General features: G+C 41.7%; 1 protein-coding gene across 1 annotated transcript; it reads right to left on the bottom strand.

The window, feature by feature from the left end:
* Positions 1–8,352: 8,352 nt before the first annotated feature.
* On the bottom strand, positions 8,353–10,333 carry LOC139133023 (SPRY domain-containing SOCS box protein 3-like). The gene has a single exon (XM_070699405.1). It carries the CDS (start codon positions 10,141–10,143, stop codon positions 9,469–9,471), a length of 675 nt encoding a protein of 224 aa, XP_070555506.1. The 5' UTR covers positions 10,144–10,333; the 3' UTR covers positions 8,353–9,468.
* Positions 10,334–14,669: the final 4,336 nt, after the last annotated feature.

Consider the following 14,669-nt stretch of genomic DNA (forward strand, 5'->3'; position numbering starts at 1 on the left):
TAAAGTCTTCCTCCCATCTGCATCAATCAACTTGATATTACATTAGCTTATGTGAAATTCTGGACAGAAATGAAACCGCACTATCATCCCTTCATTGTGGCCTTCTGAGAAAAGATAATATTTCAATGAGTTACGTCTTAGTGATATGTTTCCTGTTATATGCATAACCCAACATTAGAGAGTATAATATTGTATTTTTCGCAGTTCTTGTGATCTGTGGCCTCTCTCCAAGTCATTCATGAAACGACCGAGGCCACGGTAAAGACCTCGTGTCCAACGACATTGAAAGAACTGTCCGTATAAAGAGCGCAAACACAGTGGTAAATTTTACAATTCCCTTCTCTCTCGGAAAAGACACAGTTCACACATTTCCTCTGAAAGGCGCAGAAGTTGTAGCTACCGAGAGATACCATCTTTTCCTTCAAAGAGACCCAATTCAGTGGCAAAGTGCAAAATGGCGAACTCTCTCCATCTATTCAAGTGTGGCTCGTGCGACTGGCCGTGCAGCTGACGAGTTTCCCACAAACCCTGTAACCGATATGTGCAATGCAAGTACAAGGCCCAGACAAAGTTATCGAGTTACAAAGAACAAACGGCAAATTGCCTTGGAGGTGAGCTTCTCTTAGCCCTACACTACATCAAGATTGTCTCGCTAATACACAAATACATGTACAACATTTGCTCAAAGGTAATATCGAACACCGTATCCACGTTGAGTGTGCAAACTTAAAGGGCCAGTAGCTGTAACTTTTGATGGTTTTTCTCTATTTTTTGTTTTTAAAGTTAAGGTATAGATCGCGCCTCGGGGACAGATATATATATCAAACTTTTACAATTCTTTTCTGATCTACCACTTCCGGGGGTTCATTTTGAAGCTCTGGGTGTAAGAAAACTTTTTATAGGCTTAATTTTTCTTAATTCGAAAATTTTATTTTTCTCCATAGAATTAACACAGGGATGACGGCCATTTTGAATTTTAAATATCGGTAAATCTTGGGCTATTTGTTTCTCTAGTACTAAAATTTGCACGGTGACCCCCGATTTTTATCGTTGATTTTGAAAGAGTAAGTAAGTAATTTATTGCGTTTCAAGGCCTTGGGCCCAAATGCAAGGAGAACACCTAGCTCTCAATAAAGTTATCCATCACACAAATACAGACATGAAATAAATGATACAATATTTACAAAATACTCACAAAAATAAATTGAAGATTAAATTCTTCATACTAATAGTTGCAGATGGCTGCTGTTTTCACAGCCATGGCTTTGTAGATATATTTACAAGTATTCATTAATACCTGGGGATCTTTAGAACTCATAAGCCATTTGAATTTATCATAGTTTGGATCAAGAAAGGTACATGGTGGTAAAAACTTAACTCTTATGCTGTCGTAAAGTGAACAAATTAACAAAAAGTGATACTCGTCCTCAACGTCACCGGAGTTACAGATTTTGAAAGAGAATGGTCGAAAGATTCATTAAGGAAAGTTTGAGCAAAAGTTAAAGTCTTTCACTTTCGAGGCGCATAATACCTTAACTACAGTTTCTTGTTCTAGCCCCGGGAACGTCGAGATACACAGTATTCAGTATGTCAACTGCAGTCTGTACATGTGTAGACTGCAACATTATTGTTAACAAGTGAATTCTGGTCCGGTCTAGAATTCAAATGTGAACAATAACAGCTGGTGTATTTTACATGTATAGACACTGTGTTGTCACAAACTGAATAGTAGGTATTTCTACATGTTTCGGAGGGTAGAACAAGAATTTGCAATAGTATTGCAAAAAAAATAGTGAAAAATTCATAAACTGTTACCGCTATGAAGTCGATATACGATCACCACGATTCACTTGCAAGCGCACAAGGGATCGTGGACCATTCTAATACGCCATGACACGCGAAACTTCAATGCGCAAGGAGATGGGGGTTATAGCTCGTATTTCGGTTAACGTACGCCAAACTTGCGCCGAACATATACACCACCGTTGTGCCAATCATAGTTCAGATTCTGCTTGTTGTTCAAACACTAGTCAGCACTTGTCCCACAACCTATTGTAATTTATCATTTTCGTAAGTTGTCGGAGTTTCACACTCCCAAACTTCGTCGATGTTCGTCAATCACGATGTGTTTCACCTGCCATGCGCTTTTTAACAGCCCCTGAGATTGCACTTGAAAATGAAACTGTCCGTGAATCTCAAATAATTCTCGACTCACCCATCGATATCTTCAGTGGGGCTACAATGAAGTTTGCGCACGATATGTTCGTGTTGTGTAATCCCTCTGTATTTCATGGTTCCTTCACCGTACAGCGTTGAAGCCGTCTTACGTGCCGATCCTTCTAGCCCCTAGAATTGTCATCATTATGGTTCCTCTATTAAACACTTAAAAACTAGTTTTTGGTATCAGATTGTAAGCGGGGGATTTCATCCTTCTTCTCTCAGAAGAAGAGACCCATGGACGGGCAGGCAGTGTGATTCGGTGGTTCGAAAAAGTGCCAGTCGGGATTTTGTACTACTTGGGAGCGGGCAACGCGGGTTTTGTTTTGTTGTTGTTGTTGTTTTTTTTTTGGGGGGGGGGGGTTAGCGAAGGGAGGTTAGCTGGGAGATTTCCTGGCTGGTAGGGAAATTTATTTAAAATCGAAGCGGGATGTCAGTTACCGTAGCAACTATGATTTTCCCCTCTAAAATTTGTCGTTCAAAAACACGTTAAATTGTTTCATTTATATGTAACACACCAAATTGGTCATATTTCTCAAAATCGGCTTGTTAACTGCCCCCATGACAGCAAAGAGAGTCGTATAACATGAGAAAGTAGGTATCAAAAACAGCATTTTCGTTTCATACTTCTTCTCTCCCGCTGCTTTCCATACCACATACAACACATTCACACTGACAGCTGCCAGTATACTCTACGCTCAAATTCACCAGTTTAGTGTCCACGATAAACCTATCGCCCTACGCAATGGTGACTGCAGGACAAGGATAAAGGGACCACCCCTTGTTCTGAAGCGTTACATCTCCATTAGAAATAACTTTTTATATACTTTGTTATATTATTATTATTATTATTGTTCTGGTTATTCTGTATTACTTTTGTTCTTGATTGATTATGTACATTCTCAAGATAGTGTCACAGCGCTAACCATGTTCAACTTGCCAACATATAGCCTGCAAGACTAGTAGTGTAAAGTTGAACACTGCATTTGGGTTCTATTGACAACAATAAAGTTTCATCTTGTAGACAATGCGTTGTGCCTGCAAGGCCTTAGTGCCTTGTATTTTCAACAAACTTTAAGGGAAAAAGAAGTAGCTTTTTTTGGATCACAAATATTGAAAATATCATCAAAAGTTACAGTTATTATCCTTTTACGCAGGGCGGACGTCCTCGCTCCCTCGTGGGACTGTAAAATATACACGTGACCCCTGTCCCTCCAATGATCGTCGGACAATAGAGCTGCAATGAATATTCGGAACTTGTAAGGGAAACACCGCAACCACAAATTCGCCGTTACCGTAGTGAACGCACGACATGGGAATTTTCAACGTACCATACATCATACAACGTTAAAATTAGCTGTATTATAGTAAATAAAAAACGTATTTATTTTAAAACGTTTCAAAAGCTGTACTTTTTTTTTGTTCAAGAAAGAACAAAGTCTGGAGTTAAGTAAATGATTGACTTCCCCTTTTCGAGCACCGTATGCTCTCGCAGAGTGTTTTTTTTTCTTTCCCACATTATCAAAGTCCGAATTTATGGTCCTTGAACTCAAAAAGAGGTACTTATGTCCTAATCAAAGCGCCCAATTTATCAACAGCGGGGTTTCCGTGATTCACGTACCTAACACGCGCTGTGCAGCGGCGGGCGAAGCATGGCAGGATAATAAATTGAACAGACTGCTAGCTGTTCAAGCACCTCATTATGCACACATGATATATATATGGCATGAATCACATCAATGTAGTCTAGTGACGAGGTCAAATATTCATAATTCATAGTAATTGCATGACGGGAGTTAGCCTCTTGCAGATTTGCGCAGGGAACTGAATCAATAATCTCCAGTCCTATCCCATTCAAAACAACACAAGTGACCGTGACTGCGTATATAGCAGAATCATGATTTCCTATGAGCGTAGGTTGCAACCCATTTAAATGATAAACATGTTCCTCTACAATCGATATCTTTATTCGGGTTGGTGAGGATCATTTCGTAAACCTTTTAACCTGTACACTTTCATGGTTTAGCGTATACTTATGTTTCTTTTTAATAGTGAGTTTGGGTCTGTGTATGGGGAAATGGGTGGTGTAGAAGGCGTGAGTCTAGGATTCCGATGATAATGTATCAAAAGTTACCGTGTCAGGAGACGGCATCAAACTTTGGCATGATTTTGGTAGTAGCAACATTAAGTACCCCTCTTCTCTATACGTCCACCACCTGCCAATTCCCGTGTTACATGCATTGCCGTGGCGGGTTGAAAACCATCTGGTGTCAAATGTGTACTTGACTGATTCTTGACCCTTGACCTGGTCGAGATATACAGAGAGTGTCATGCGTGTACAATGATGGCATAAGGAGGCTAACCTTTGCAGGAGTTATCCGATATCAAGGAGCGCTAACAGATGGAACCGAAACTCGTTTCCCACATGGATATAGTGGTACTTGTAGACCGAATGATTCGCCTGTGTATGTGTCTCCGCCGGCCCCAACCCCCACTGGGGCTGGAGTTGGTGGATCTTTCGGTCTGGGGTAAATGAAGCTGTTAGCATTCCCCGAAAGCTGAAAATTCAGATGACAAACTCTTACACAGTGATTTAAGGCGGCAATAAATCGATAGTGTCATGGAAGACCGTCAGAAATGAACGACAAACATGGTTATCGTAATGCAAAGATTATCGAGAAACAAAATACATGAGTGATGTTTGTTGACAGATAACCGTTGCCAATGAACCAACCCATGTTTCTGTACACAAAATACGATATCAGACAAGGGTCGCATTCACCACTATGTTGCGATGCAGGCACCCCTTTCCTGGCTTTAAGCGCTCTCTCTCTATCTCTATCTCTCTCTCGTCGTGATGGTTACACCTTGAGTTACAAACACCTTTACTTTAACCTCATTTTGACCTTTTAATACATCATCTAACCAAAATTGTACGATGACTTGTGCATGAAGTATATAACCACCTGTTGATTTGGCTTAATGAGCCGACATGGATAATTTAGCAACTCAAGCTCTACTCAGAGATGCAGATGGGCAGACGACCTTATACGGAGAATTTGTCAATTACAACTTTGTTAAGATACAGCAATAATTATAAACTTAAAGGACCAATGTTTTATCTGTTAATCGTTTGTCCTTGGGAAAGATAAAACAAGAAAGTCTATGAGAACGCGTAAAGTTGTGAATTATTATAAAGCCAATGAACTTGCAATGTTGTGTCAAGTGGTGACGTGGTCTCCAAGTGATTACGCAGAATGAGAAAGCACTCAGAGTTTAAGCATTCACGGCAAAAATACAGCTTATTTGTCACTATAACGGCTAACGCATGGTTTCAGGGCTTGAATTGGCCTTTTAGTAATCTGTGTACTGCAGTGACATATTAATTGGGTGTACAAATCAAGCTCCATTCACTTTACAGGTATCATCACACTTACAATGTGTAGATATTTTGGTTGGAACTGAAATTCCAAGAGGGGAGGGCACTTTCTTCTTGGCGTTATATATATGTTATATATATATGTGTGCATGGGTGTGTATATATATATATATATATATATATATATATATATATATATATATATATATATATATATATATATATATATATATATACACACACACCCATGCACACACATACACACAATTAAAATTTATATTCCGCCCCATGGTGCTAAAACCAATGATTTTTACTTTTCACACGGTGCTATAATACAAACAAGCGTTCTTAAACTGTTTCCATGGTCTTCCCAACCAATTTCTGCCCAGCAACTTCTAGTCGTTGTTTGGTGTCGGGTATTGGGATATCCGTCAAATCGTGGGGTAACCCATTGAGCCAGTGAGATTTTACCTTCATAAGTAAACTTATAGTAACCCCCATAGCAACCTACACTTTCATAGCCAGATCGGGGAGTTCATCACCCTACCAGGGCGACACGGTGTTTGATGACCCCCATACCTAGCGATGTATAGCGGTGCATCGGTCCCCCCCCCCCCGCCCCGTAGCCTGCCGGCCTCTGTCTCCGCTGAGACTGTCCCGCATGGATGCGTTGCGGTAGCTTAGTACACTCGCACCGGAAGAATAACATATTATGCATTCAGCATTGCTGGGGCTCTGTTGAGGCAAGACACGCAAGAGGCCGGGGTATGACGGGACGGATTAAGCCAAGCAAGAAAAAGTGACCAAATAACGTCGATGAAGATAGACACAGGCCTTTATGTTCTCTTCTTTATCTGTCTCTTTGTCCCCTTTTGTTTACACATTACGATTTTCCTGTCGCATTGACATAATAATGGCCTTGGTTTCCGCTTTGGAATACGTGAACCTTTGCCTTCCCTTTATTACCGCGCTTTAGTATCGCATAATGTGTGCATTGTAGTGTGGACGAACTTTTTATTCAGATTGCGGAAGTGAACATGCCCGACGCGACACGTATTCCTATTCAACGGCCCCGCAGATCCAGTGAATACGGACGTTGTCATGGGAGATGCGGACTGTGACATGTTTGTCTGTCGTCTTTGTTATGGAACAACTCGGACAGAGACTCGGCCTACATACCACCTCGGCCTGTATTTAAAAGCTCCATAATAGCTGTAACATTTTTTTATGTATTTCCTTGTTGTTGTTGTTGTTGTTGTTGTTGTTGTTGTTGTTGTTGTTGTTGTTGTTGTTGTGTTTGTGTATGTGTTGAAATGTACTATCTTGTTCTTCTCCTATAAACCATGTCAAAACGCCGCATGTACAACTAGTCGATATAAATATTCACACGTGAGTTGGAGTTCGGAATAAACTTATTTATGAACGTTAACAATAATATTGCATATTTTACACCATGCATTTGTAGGACGTGTTCAATGTGTTACAACATGGAGAAGAAGAAATGATCTTGCTGTACAGAACAAACACGGAAAAAAAAGTAAGAACAGTATAAAGGTTCCGCTGCCTGATCTGCCCACTTTCAATATAATTATCAGTTCCAATGGAAGAGTTATACGACATATCCAGACAAGTCAAAGCCGCTCACAAATTGACAAACTGATGAACTGAGAGGCTAAAACCACACCATCTCACGCTTCGAGAGTGTCTGTGTAACGGTCACGTTGCTTAATTTCGCATCAGCCAAATAAGCAACGAATATTTGAGATTGGGTTACCCGCCGTCCCTCAATGGAGTAAACCATATACTAGGGAGTCGGAAGTACTTCTGTCTGAAGGGGAACTGTGTGTTAGCAAATCAGCATAGTCGGAAACGTTGTAAGCGCTGATCTTTCAGGTCCATCAGTTTGTCTAAACCACGGTTCCTCCACAAAGGAGGGACCGTGCCTGAGCCTTACAAACACTACACATCCCGCAAAAGCTAGGCAGTCACAGACTGTGAAAAGCGTTTCAGTGAGCGCGATTTTATTCTAACTTTATAGTACAATAATTTCGAACACAGGGTCGCTCTTTTGTCGTATTATTATATTCAGGATGACCGTTGGCTAGGGCTCGGTTTCGCCTTCTCGACCAAAGCCATGGTACGCATATAAGCCTCCAGAAATAATCTGAAGCTCCGGACGTTTTACAGACCAAAATTGTTGTCTGGTGTTTCGTGTTTTTGTCAGTTAATTCGAAGTGAGCGTGTATGATCTTGTCGCGTGATTTGCATCACAACAAGAGCAGCGTGCATACGAAATTTTCGTGAGGATCCACTCTCCCGAAACAAAAAACTTACCGGATCGGAGTGAACTCTATGAAATGATTGGCTTCTTTCTCTAAAGAATGACCAAAAAAATTATCTGAAGCTATAGGGGAAAGATATGCTCAAATTTAAACGTCTCCAAAGATCTGATATCAGGGAATTTCATCGCTTACGCCTGGCCTTTGTTTGCCGGGCCATTGTAAAGTATCTGTTCCTTTTGTTGTCAGGATTGCCGTTGGAGGAAAGTAGCGTCAAACAATTACACACGACAAGTGCCATTCTGGTGATACTGACGGAACAAAAGGCAGAGGGTTTTTCTCATGGCTGAATATAGTCGGAGAAGTGATAGGTAAGCCTTTTTGAGCATGCGTACTGAAGGAGAAAGAAGCATTAATGTTTCAGAGAAGGACATGACAGCTTGCACAGTGGAAATAAAGTCAGAAAAGTGGGTTGCGTTTGTTTTCGATTTGCATTTATTCACTTCGGTGAAAGGTTAAAACAAATATAACGGTACAGACAGAACACCGAATTCTGAGATAACGCACGATTTCAAAAACCGTAAGCTTAAATAAATAAATAAATGAAGTACAAAGTTCACAGAAAAACAGGATCTTGTGAGGTAAATGCACAGCGAAATTAAGCTTAAGTGCCAATAATAGAGCATACATAATCGCTCTCAGACTTTAATAAATTGCCGGTCACGTGGTACAATAAATAGGCTCATTAAATATTCAACTGGCATTTAAATGTTATTGAAATGAGGAGTGCTAGATTTGCAGCCCGATCATGACACAGAAACGATTTAGCGTTGTTCTAAATAAAAAGGCACAAAATATATATAAAAACTCTTTGAATCTAGATATCTCTTCTTTGAAAAGTCGGCAGTACAATGTTAGCTTTGGTTGAACCGGTTTATCACAACCGAGGTTTAAAAAGATGAAAAAAATTGAGGAAAAACGAACAAAAGACTGAGCTCAATATGGCGGACGTCGATCGACGCCTGAGCCAAGAGCCTAGATTGTAGTATTAGGTAGAATTTTCGGATTTGGACAGCATGGATGAAGAAGAAAAATGATGAAAATCTCTCAAAGACTCTTGAAAAGTGAAAGCACAGGTAAATACTAGTATAAAAATACAAATTAATGCACGGATGTGGGGCAAATACGGCGTTAACCGTTCACAATAAATACACAAATATATACACTGCTACTCTAAAAGGTTACACTGAAAAATGTTGACTAAAATTGACTTCACAAAATCGGAAAAAATTTGAGATTTTGTTCTTCGTCATATTGCACGTCGTGGGCCTGACAGAGATATGCGACACGAAAGCGCATCTCTTGTTCTTGATAAAAGACATCGATCTTGAAATAATCTATACTAGACAGAAAAAAGGACTATAGTCAAACTGTTCTTGCTAGTCTACGACTACAAAGCTGAGAGCAAAACATGTTTGGTCACATCTGCGCCATATTGGTTCGTCTAGTGTTTTGTCCATCATGTCGGGGATGTTATTTTTAGCCGGGCGCAATATGGTGAGTTGTACAGAAATTTTCAAGTCATAGTTACCATTATTCCATGGCTTCTCTGATGAATTCTACCAGCCTGTTCGGAAGGAAAAGTTCATCGAGTGATTTTTCGTCAGCGATGTTCCTTATAATGACTGCGCGGCAGCGATCTTGTAGCGATGAGTAGCTGCGTCGTCGACGACCGAGCGACATTTCCGTCTTCGCCGCCGTGGAGCAGATAATCGGGTACAGTTCGGAGTCAATTTTTTTGAAGACGTCGAAGGCAACGCCTAGGGGTTCGCCGTCTTTAAAGTAGCTCAGAGTTCCCTGGTTGCTGTCGAAAAGGATGCCGATGGTGGTGGATTCGTTTTCGATAAACGGTTTTGTGTAGTTCTTACTGTCGCCCCTGTGCCAGAGGAGTCCTTTGTGAGACATACCCCAACTCTGGTCGTCTTCTCCCAACATATTGAGGAAAGCATCGATATGGAGACGGGACCGCTTGGTACCGATGCCGAACATCATACTGGTGCCAAAAATCCGCTGCGACACCTTCACTTCCCAGTAATGACGGCCGTCGTTGATATTTCTCGTGCCACGGACACCGGCTGTTCCGTTCGACCAGTTGGGATGGAAAAGAGCTGTCCGGTTCCTCTTGCCGAGCAACTTCACCTCATGCGACTTCTCTCTCTTGCTCCAGCTCCAGTTGTCGTTACAGCTATCCGGCAGTTCGTAAGGCATCCTTCGGTGGTCAGACGCGGCTGGATCACGCACGACGATCTAGCAGCGAAGAGAGACGCTACTGGTCTTCGCTCCTCGTTCATCGATACTGCGATCTCGTTGCCCGGGTGTCTGTACACAGAGGCTGCGCCGCCAGGCACCCGTCGGCACAGGTTGCCTCTCTCATGTGCGTTCAGTGCGCAAGGTGCCTCCCTCTTATAGGGTCTACGTTTCCGTCAGGGCTTTGTTATTCAATCGTTTTCCATTTGTTATTATTGTTTACACTTTTATTGTCAAGTTTGATCGTGGCGTGTGGCAGGCACGCGTCACTGTGTACACATCTCTCTCTGATTGGCCAGACTCGACAATGCAATCAACCAACAAAAGAAAGTGCGGCATACGGGCAATCTCTTTACCTGCTCGCCTAAACAGCTGTTACCCGACCTCGTTCAGGAAAAATCTTGCAAACGAGTAAAAATAACCCTTATCCGTTACTTTATATTTACTCAAGTCAAATGCCCTGTACTTTGTATATTTGCAAAAGTAAAATTCAAAGACCGACTCTGAAATACCAAAAATTTAGCCGGACCGACCGAATATGTAGTGTTGGCGGCCACTAAAGACCAACTAGTAAGCGAACGAGGTGATAACAGTTTGACGGGCTGTGACTCCGTCACTAATAAGGGTTTCAGAAAAGTGAACGATGGAAAAACAAAAACTCGCGTGGCAGTAATAATTGAAATGCTAATTTCACGCCATAATCAACTAACACACAATATTTAAAAATCCGTACTTGTCACAATGGACCGAGCGAAGGGAGCCCGAGCCCCGAACGTCTTTTGCTTTTCTTTCTTCAAACTTTAACACAGTGGACGCAACAGTATTGAACAGGTGCAGGGTCAGAGATTTGCTCAGCGAACCTCATGTTTGTTCTGGGTAAACTAAAACACTTAATAATTGTAGACTTTTGTTTCATATTTGGCCCCCTTCTTCAACTGTGCGGTGTTCCGCTGAGATCTGGCTTCGGCCACACAGGTGCGGGCTATGCGATTGGTCGTGCCCCGAAAACCACCAACTGTTCCCCCTCCCCGTACACACTTACAACACGCAACACGTTGAGTCCAATTTTTTCTGTCGTGGTGACATTTGAACGCATTGAGTGACGCTACCTTCAAATAAATAATGTATGCACGGGGGTGCACCACAGGGCCATCTTCATTTTACCGGCAAATTGATCCGCAATTATTGCTTTCCCTTGGCCCTACATGGCTCCCTCAAACTGTCAGCGATACACGAAAATGTCATACCAACTTTAAGTCAGAACAAAGTGCGCACTTGACTCTACTAAGTAAAAGCCGAGGGTTCATTTAACAGTGTAAAAACATGCAATTTACTTACAGAAAGAAGTTTTGAAGATTCTCACAACTTTTAAAAATTTAGCCTGAGCAGTGAATGTGTAAAATTTACCGAATATCTTTGTATTGAAATTAGTAAGGTTGTCAAATCATGGAGGTAAGTCGGTCTATCACCTGCATGGTCGAATACTATATGTCTTTGTGTTTTTCTCCAATGGGAGAATATAGTCAATTTCCCACTAAAAGTTGTGTACAACTTTCCCCAAATGAAAACAATTTATCAAACACTCTGGCCAAGGGAATCTTTACTGAGCCAGATGACACACATTATCCCTGGCCTCTTCGAACGGTCAGCACGCAAAGGGTAGGGGGTGATCCTCGATAATGGGGCTGAAAACAGGGGTTGTCTCAACTGCATGGAACTCAACAAAGATTGGAGATTATGTGCAGAGTACGTCTAGACACACACGAACGTTTGCAAGGAATTAACGCGATTATTATATTCGTGGGAAGGTTGGCGACGCGGCTTTCCCCAAACAGTTTCTTAGTCTGACACCTGCCCTTTATAAGAAAAATATTTTTACGACGAAATCCTTTCATTTTTCCTTGCACTGCTCGGTTAAGCACAACTATCACGCATTTTAACAACCCTACGTGTCTTTTAGAGCTCATCCCTGTGCCGTCTTCGGACACCTGCCAAAGCAGACTCTATATCCTTCAACTTTTCAAGGAGGTGCTAGCATTTCTTAATCACCTATTATCATCAATGGTGGCACGTGCCACTCTCTGGAATGTTTTCACACCTATTCGATGTTGTCCCGCACTCCGCTGAGGTTTTGTCCCTCGATGTGACATCCGGCGCGGTACTTTCTCGTCCGTTTAACGAACCCGAACAAAAGAGAGAAATTTGAACGTGGTTTCCCACTGGGTATCAATAGTTCGGACAAAAATATCCATAACCGCTACATATGAAATTGTTGCTTCTACACACCGAGGTTTAGACGCTGTGCTCTTGAGTTTCGACCAAAAACCAATGTAGTTGAATTCTCTGTCTCTTTCTCTATCCTGTTTCTTAGCTGCGTTCGCAACTTCTTTTGATGTAAGGCTTTGCATCTATAGCTGTGGACGCGTTGCGCTAAAGCTTGCTATCAAAGCCAGCAATCCATGTTCGCGTTTGACGACAATTTCGGTCAGATGGACTCAACGCCCCTCTTGACTGAAGAAAGGACTTTTGTAAATGTGCTCTTGCCAAACTCGATTGTTTTATTCAGTGAAAGTTTGCCGATCCTGCTCTGTGTATGTATGGTGCGGACAGTAGACATGTCTGATAGTGTGTCGTCGGCTGTCGGCTTGTCTTTTGTCTCCCGGCGACTTCGAATATCGCAGTCAAGTGCTCTCAAAGGCACAAAATGTGATTTCTATTGACCAACTAAGCGACGCCAGGTATCTCAATGGTTAGAACAAGAAGGTATGAAGGTACTACCTCCTTGGTACGAGTCTGTGGTCAAGTCTCTCTTTTGCAAAGTCTTTCAAAGAGTCTTTCAAAGAATTGAAAAATCGGCATCCAAGACTCGGAAAATCTGGTTGTTTGAGACACATGAGGCAGAGTGGATTTGCTCTCTCAGTTACTGTAGACATCTCGGTTACTATAGCATCTCGGCTATAGTAACCGAGATTTACATCTCGGCTACTATAGCATCTCGGTTACTCTACCCGTGATAGCATGGAGCACAGCGGTTTGAGGGATTTTGAAGACACTTCCATGGGCCATGGGCATAATTTCTTAATTTGGACAATGAGTGTACTTGTCAACAGAAACCTTCTGTCAAGATTTTGACAAGAGCTTGCTGTGCTCTGGCGATTCTAGAGCTACGTACACGCAGTGTACTACAGGAGTGTAGAGTGCAAACGTCGGCGAGAAAAAACGGTCGTTTTAATTGAGTGTTTCGACTGCATTAAACCCCGTAGAATTATTAAAAGTCGCACAGTTCCTTTTTTCTGGAACGTAAAAAATGATTGAAAGTACCAAGGAGCGAGAAAAGCGAGATTGGTTCGTCAAGCCTTGGGCGCCTGACAGACAAAGGGAGTCCATAGTGCTCTTTGTCTTCGGTGCCTGCAGCAATTGGAGGACAAAGACGCTTGACGACATAATTCTGAACGACCAATATATCTTTCGAGACGCTTGTTATTTTTCAGCCAGTTTACGGCTTGGCGTGTATCCCGTTGAAAGCGCGAAATGGGCCCCGGAACGTTCTTTCACGTCAGCTAATTATAAGGAGAGAAGAATTTATTTTCGCCGGCTTGAAGATGCAGACTGTTACAATAGATGGACACCCTTGAACGCTACATTGTTTACCTTTGTCACGACTGAGTGGATTTGGGTCATGTCACTGAACTTGACCTGTCAAAAGTGTTCTCCCATGTTGTCGCATTTCACTAAATACTCACGGAGACACGCAGATAATCAAAGTATTTTCACATCTATTAATCACCGTGACATGACTAAGTGTTTTTTTTTTCACTGAATTTTTGAAAATCTTCGCTTTCCTCACGAAGTTTTCGTAACTAATACTTTTTGTCTAGAAGTATTGGGTAACCAAAAGTGTATTCCATCGAATATGGTATGAATGTCCTACCCACATTAATAAAGATGTAATTACTTGACATGTAAAAATTTAATGACACTCACGTTTCGAAATGATGCAGTATAATTAACTTATTTGAGGGTGGGGGGACAGATCTTAATATAGGAAAGCGTACAGTTGAGTGATTTGTTGTCGGGGTGTCTCTGACGTTGAACTGATACAGTTGTCAAATACCTTAGAGCCGGCAGATAAAGGGAAACAACTTATTACCAGGACAACAAAAACGTCTCACAATCTGGTATTAAATAATTGAACTTTCGCCTGGGTTTCTTCTTTATATTTCAGACACAAAGACCCCGCCATCCTTCCATCCACCGTTCAAGATTAGTTGACTACCTCTTCGTGTCACCGTGACTCAACCGTGCTTGAACAAAACTCTCCATACAAGAGCTATTTTAATATTCAATTTGTACTGTTTAATTTTAAACGGTAAATAGCATTTTGTTTGAAGACGAATGTTTTCTTCTTGCCGTTGTGTAACCATGGCAAACAATGAGTGGAGGTTCAAGTAGCTGCCATGGCGACGCGACATTAATGAATTTCTTTG

The sequence above is a fragment of the Ptychodera flava genome, chromosome 5 (genome assembly GCF_041260155.1).
Source record: "Ptychodera flava strain L36383 chromosome 5, AS_Pfla_20210202, whole genome shotgun sequence".
Taxonomy (NCBI): Eukaryota; Metazoa; Hemichordata; class Enteropneusta; family Ptychoderidae; genus Ptychodera; species Ptychodera flava.

Bases quoted from the DNA above. Each gene is read 5' to 3' on its own strand.
- LOC139133023 (XM_070699405.1), bottom strand. From the start codon at position 10,143: ATGCCTTACGAACTGCCGGATAGCTGTAACGACAACTGGAGCTGGAGC.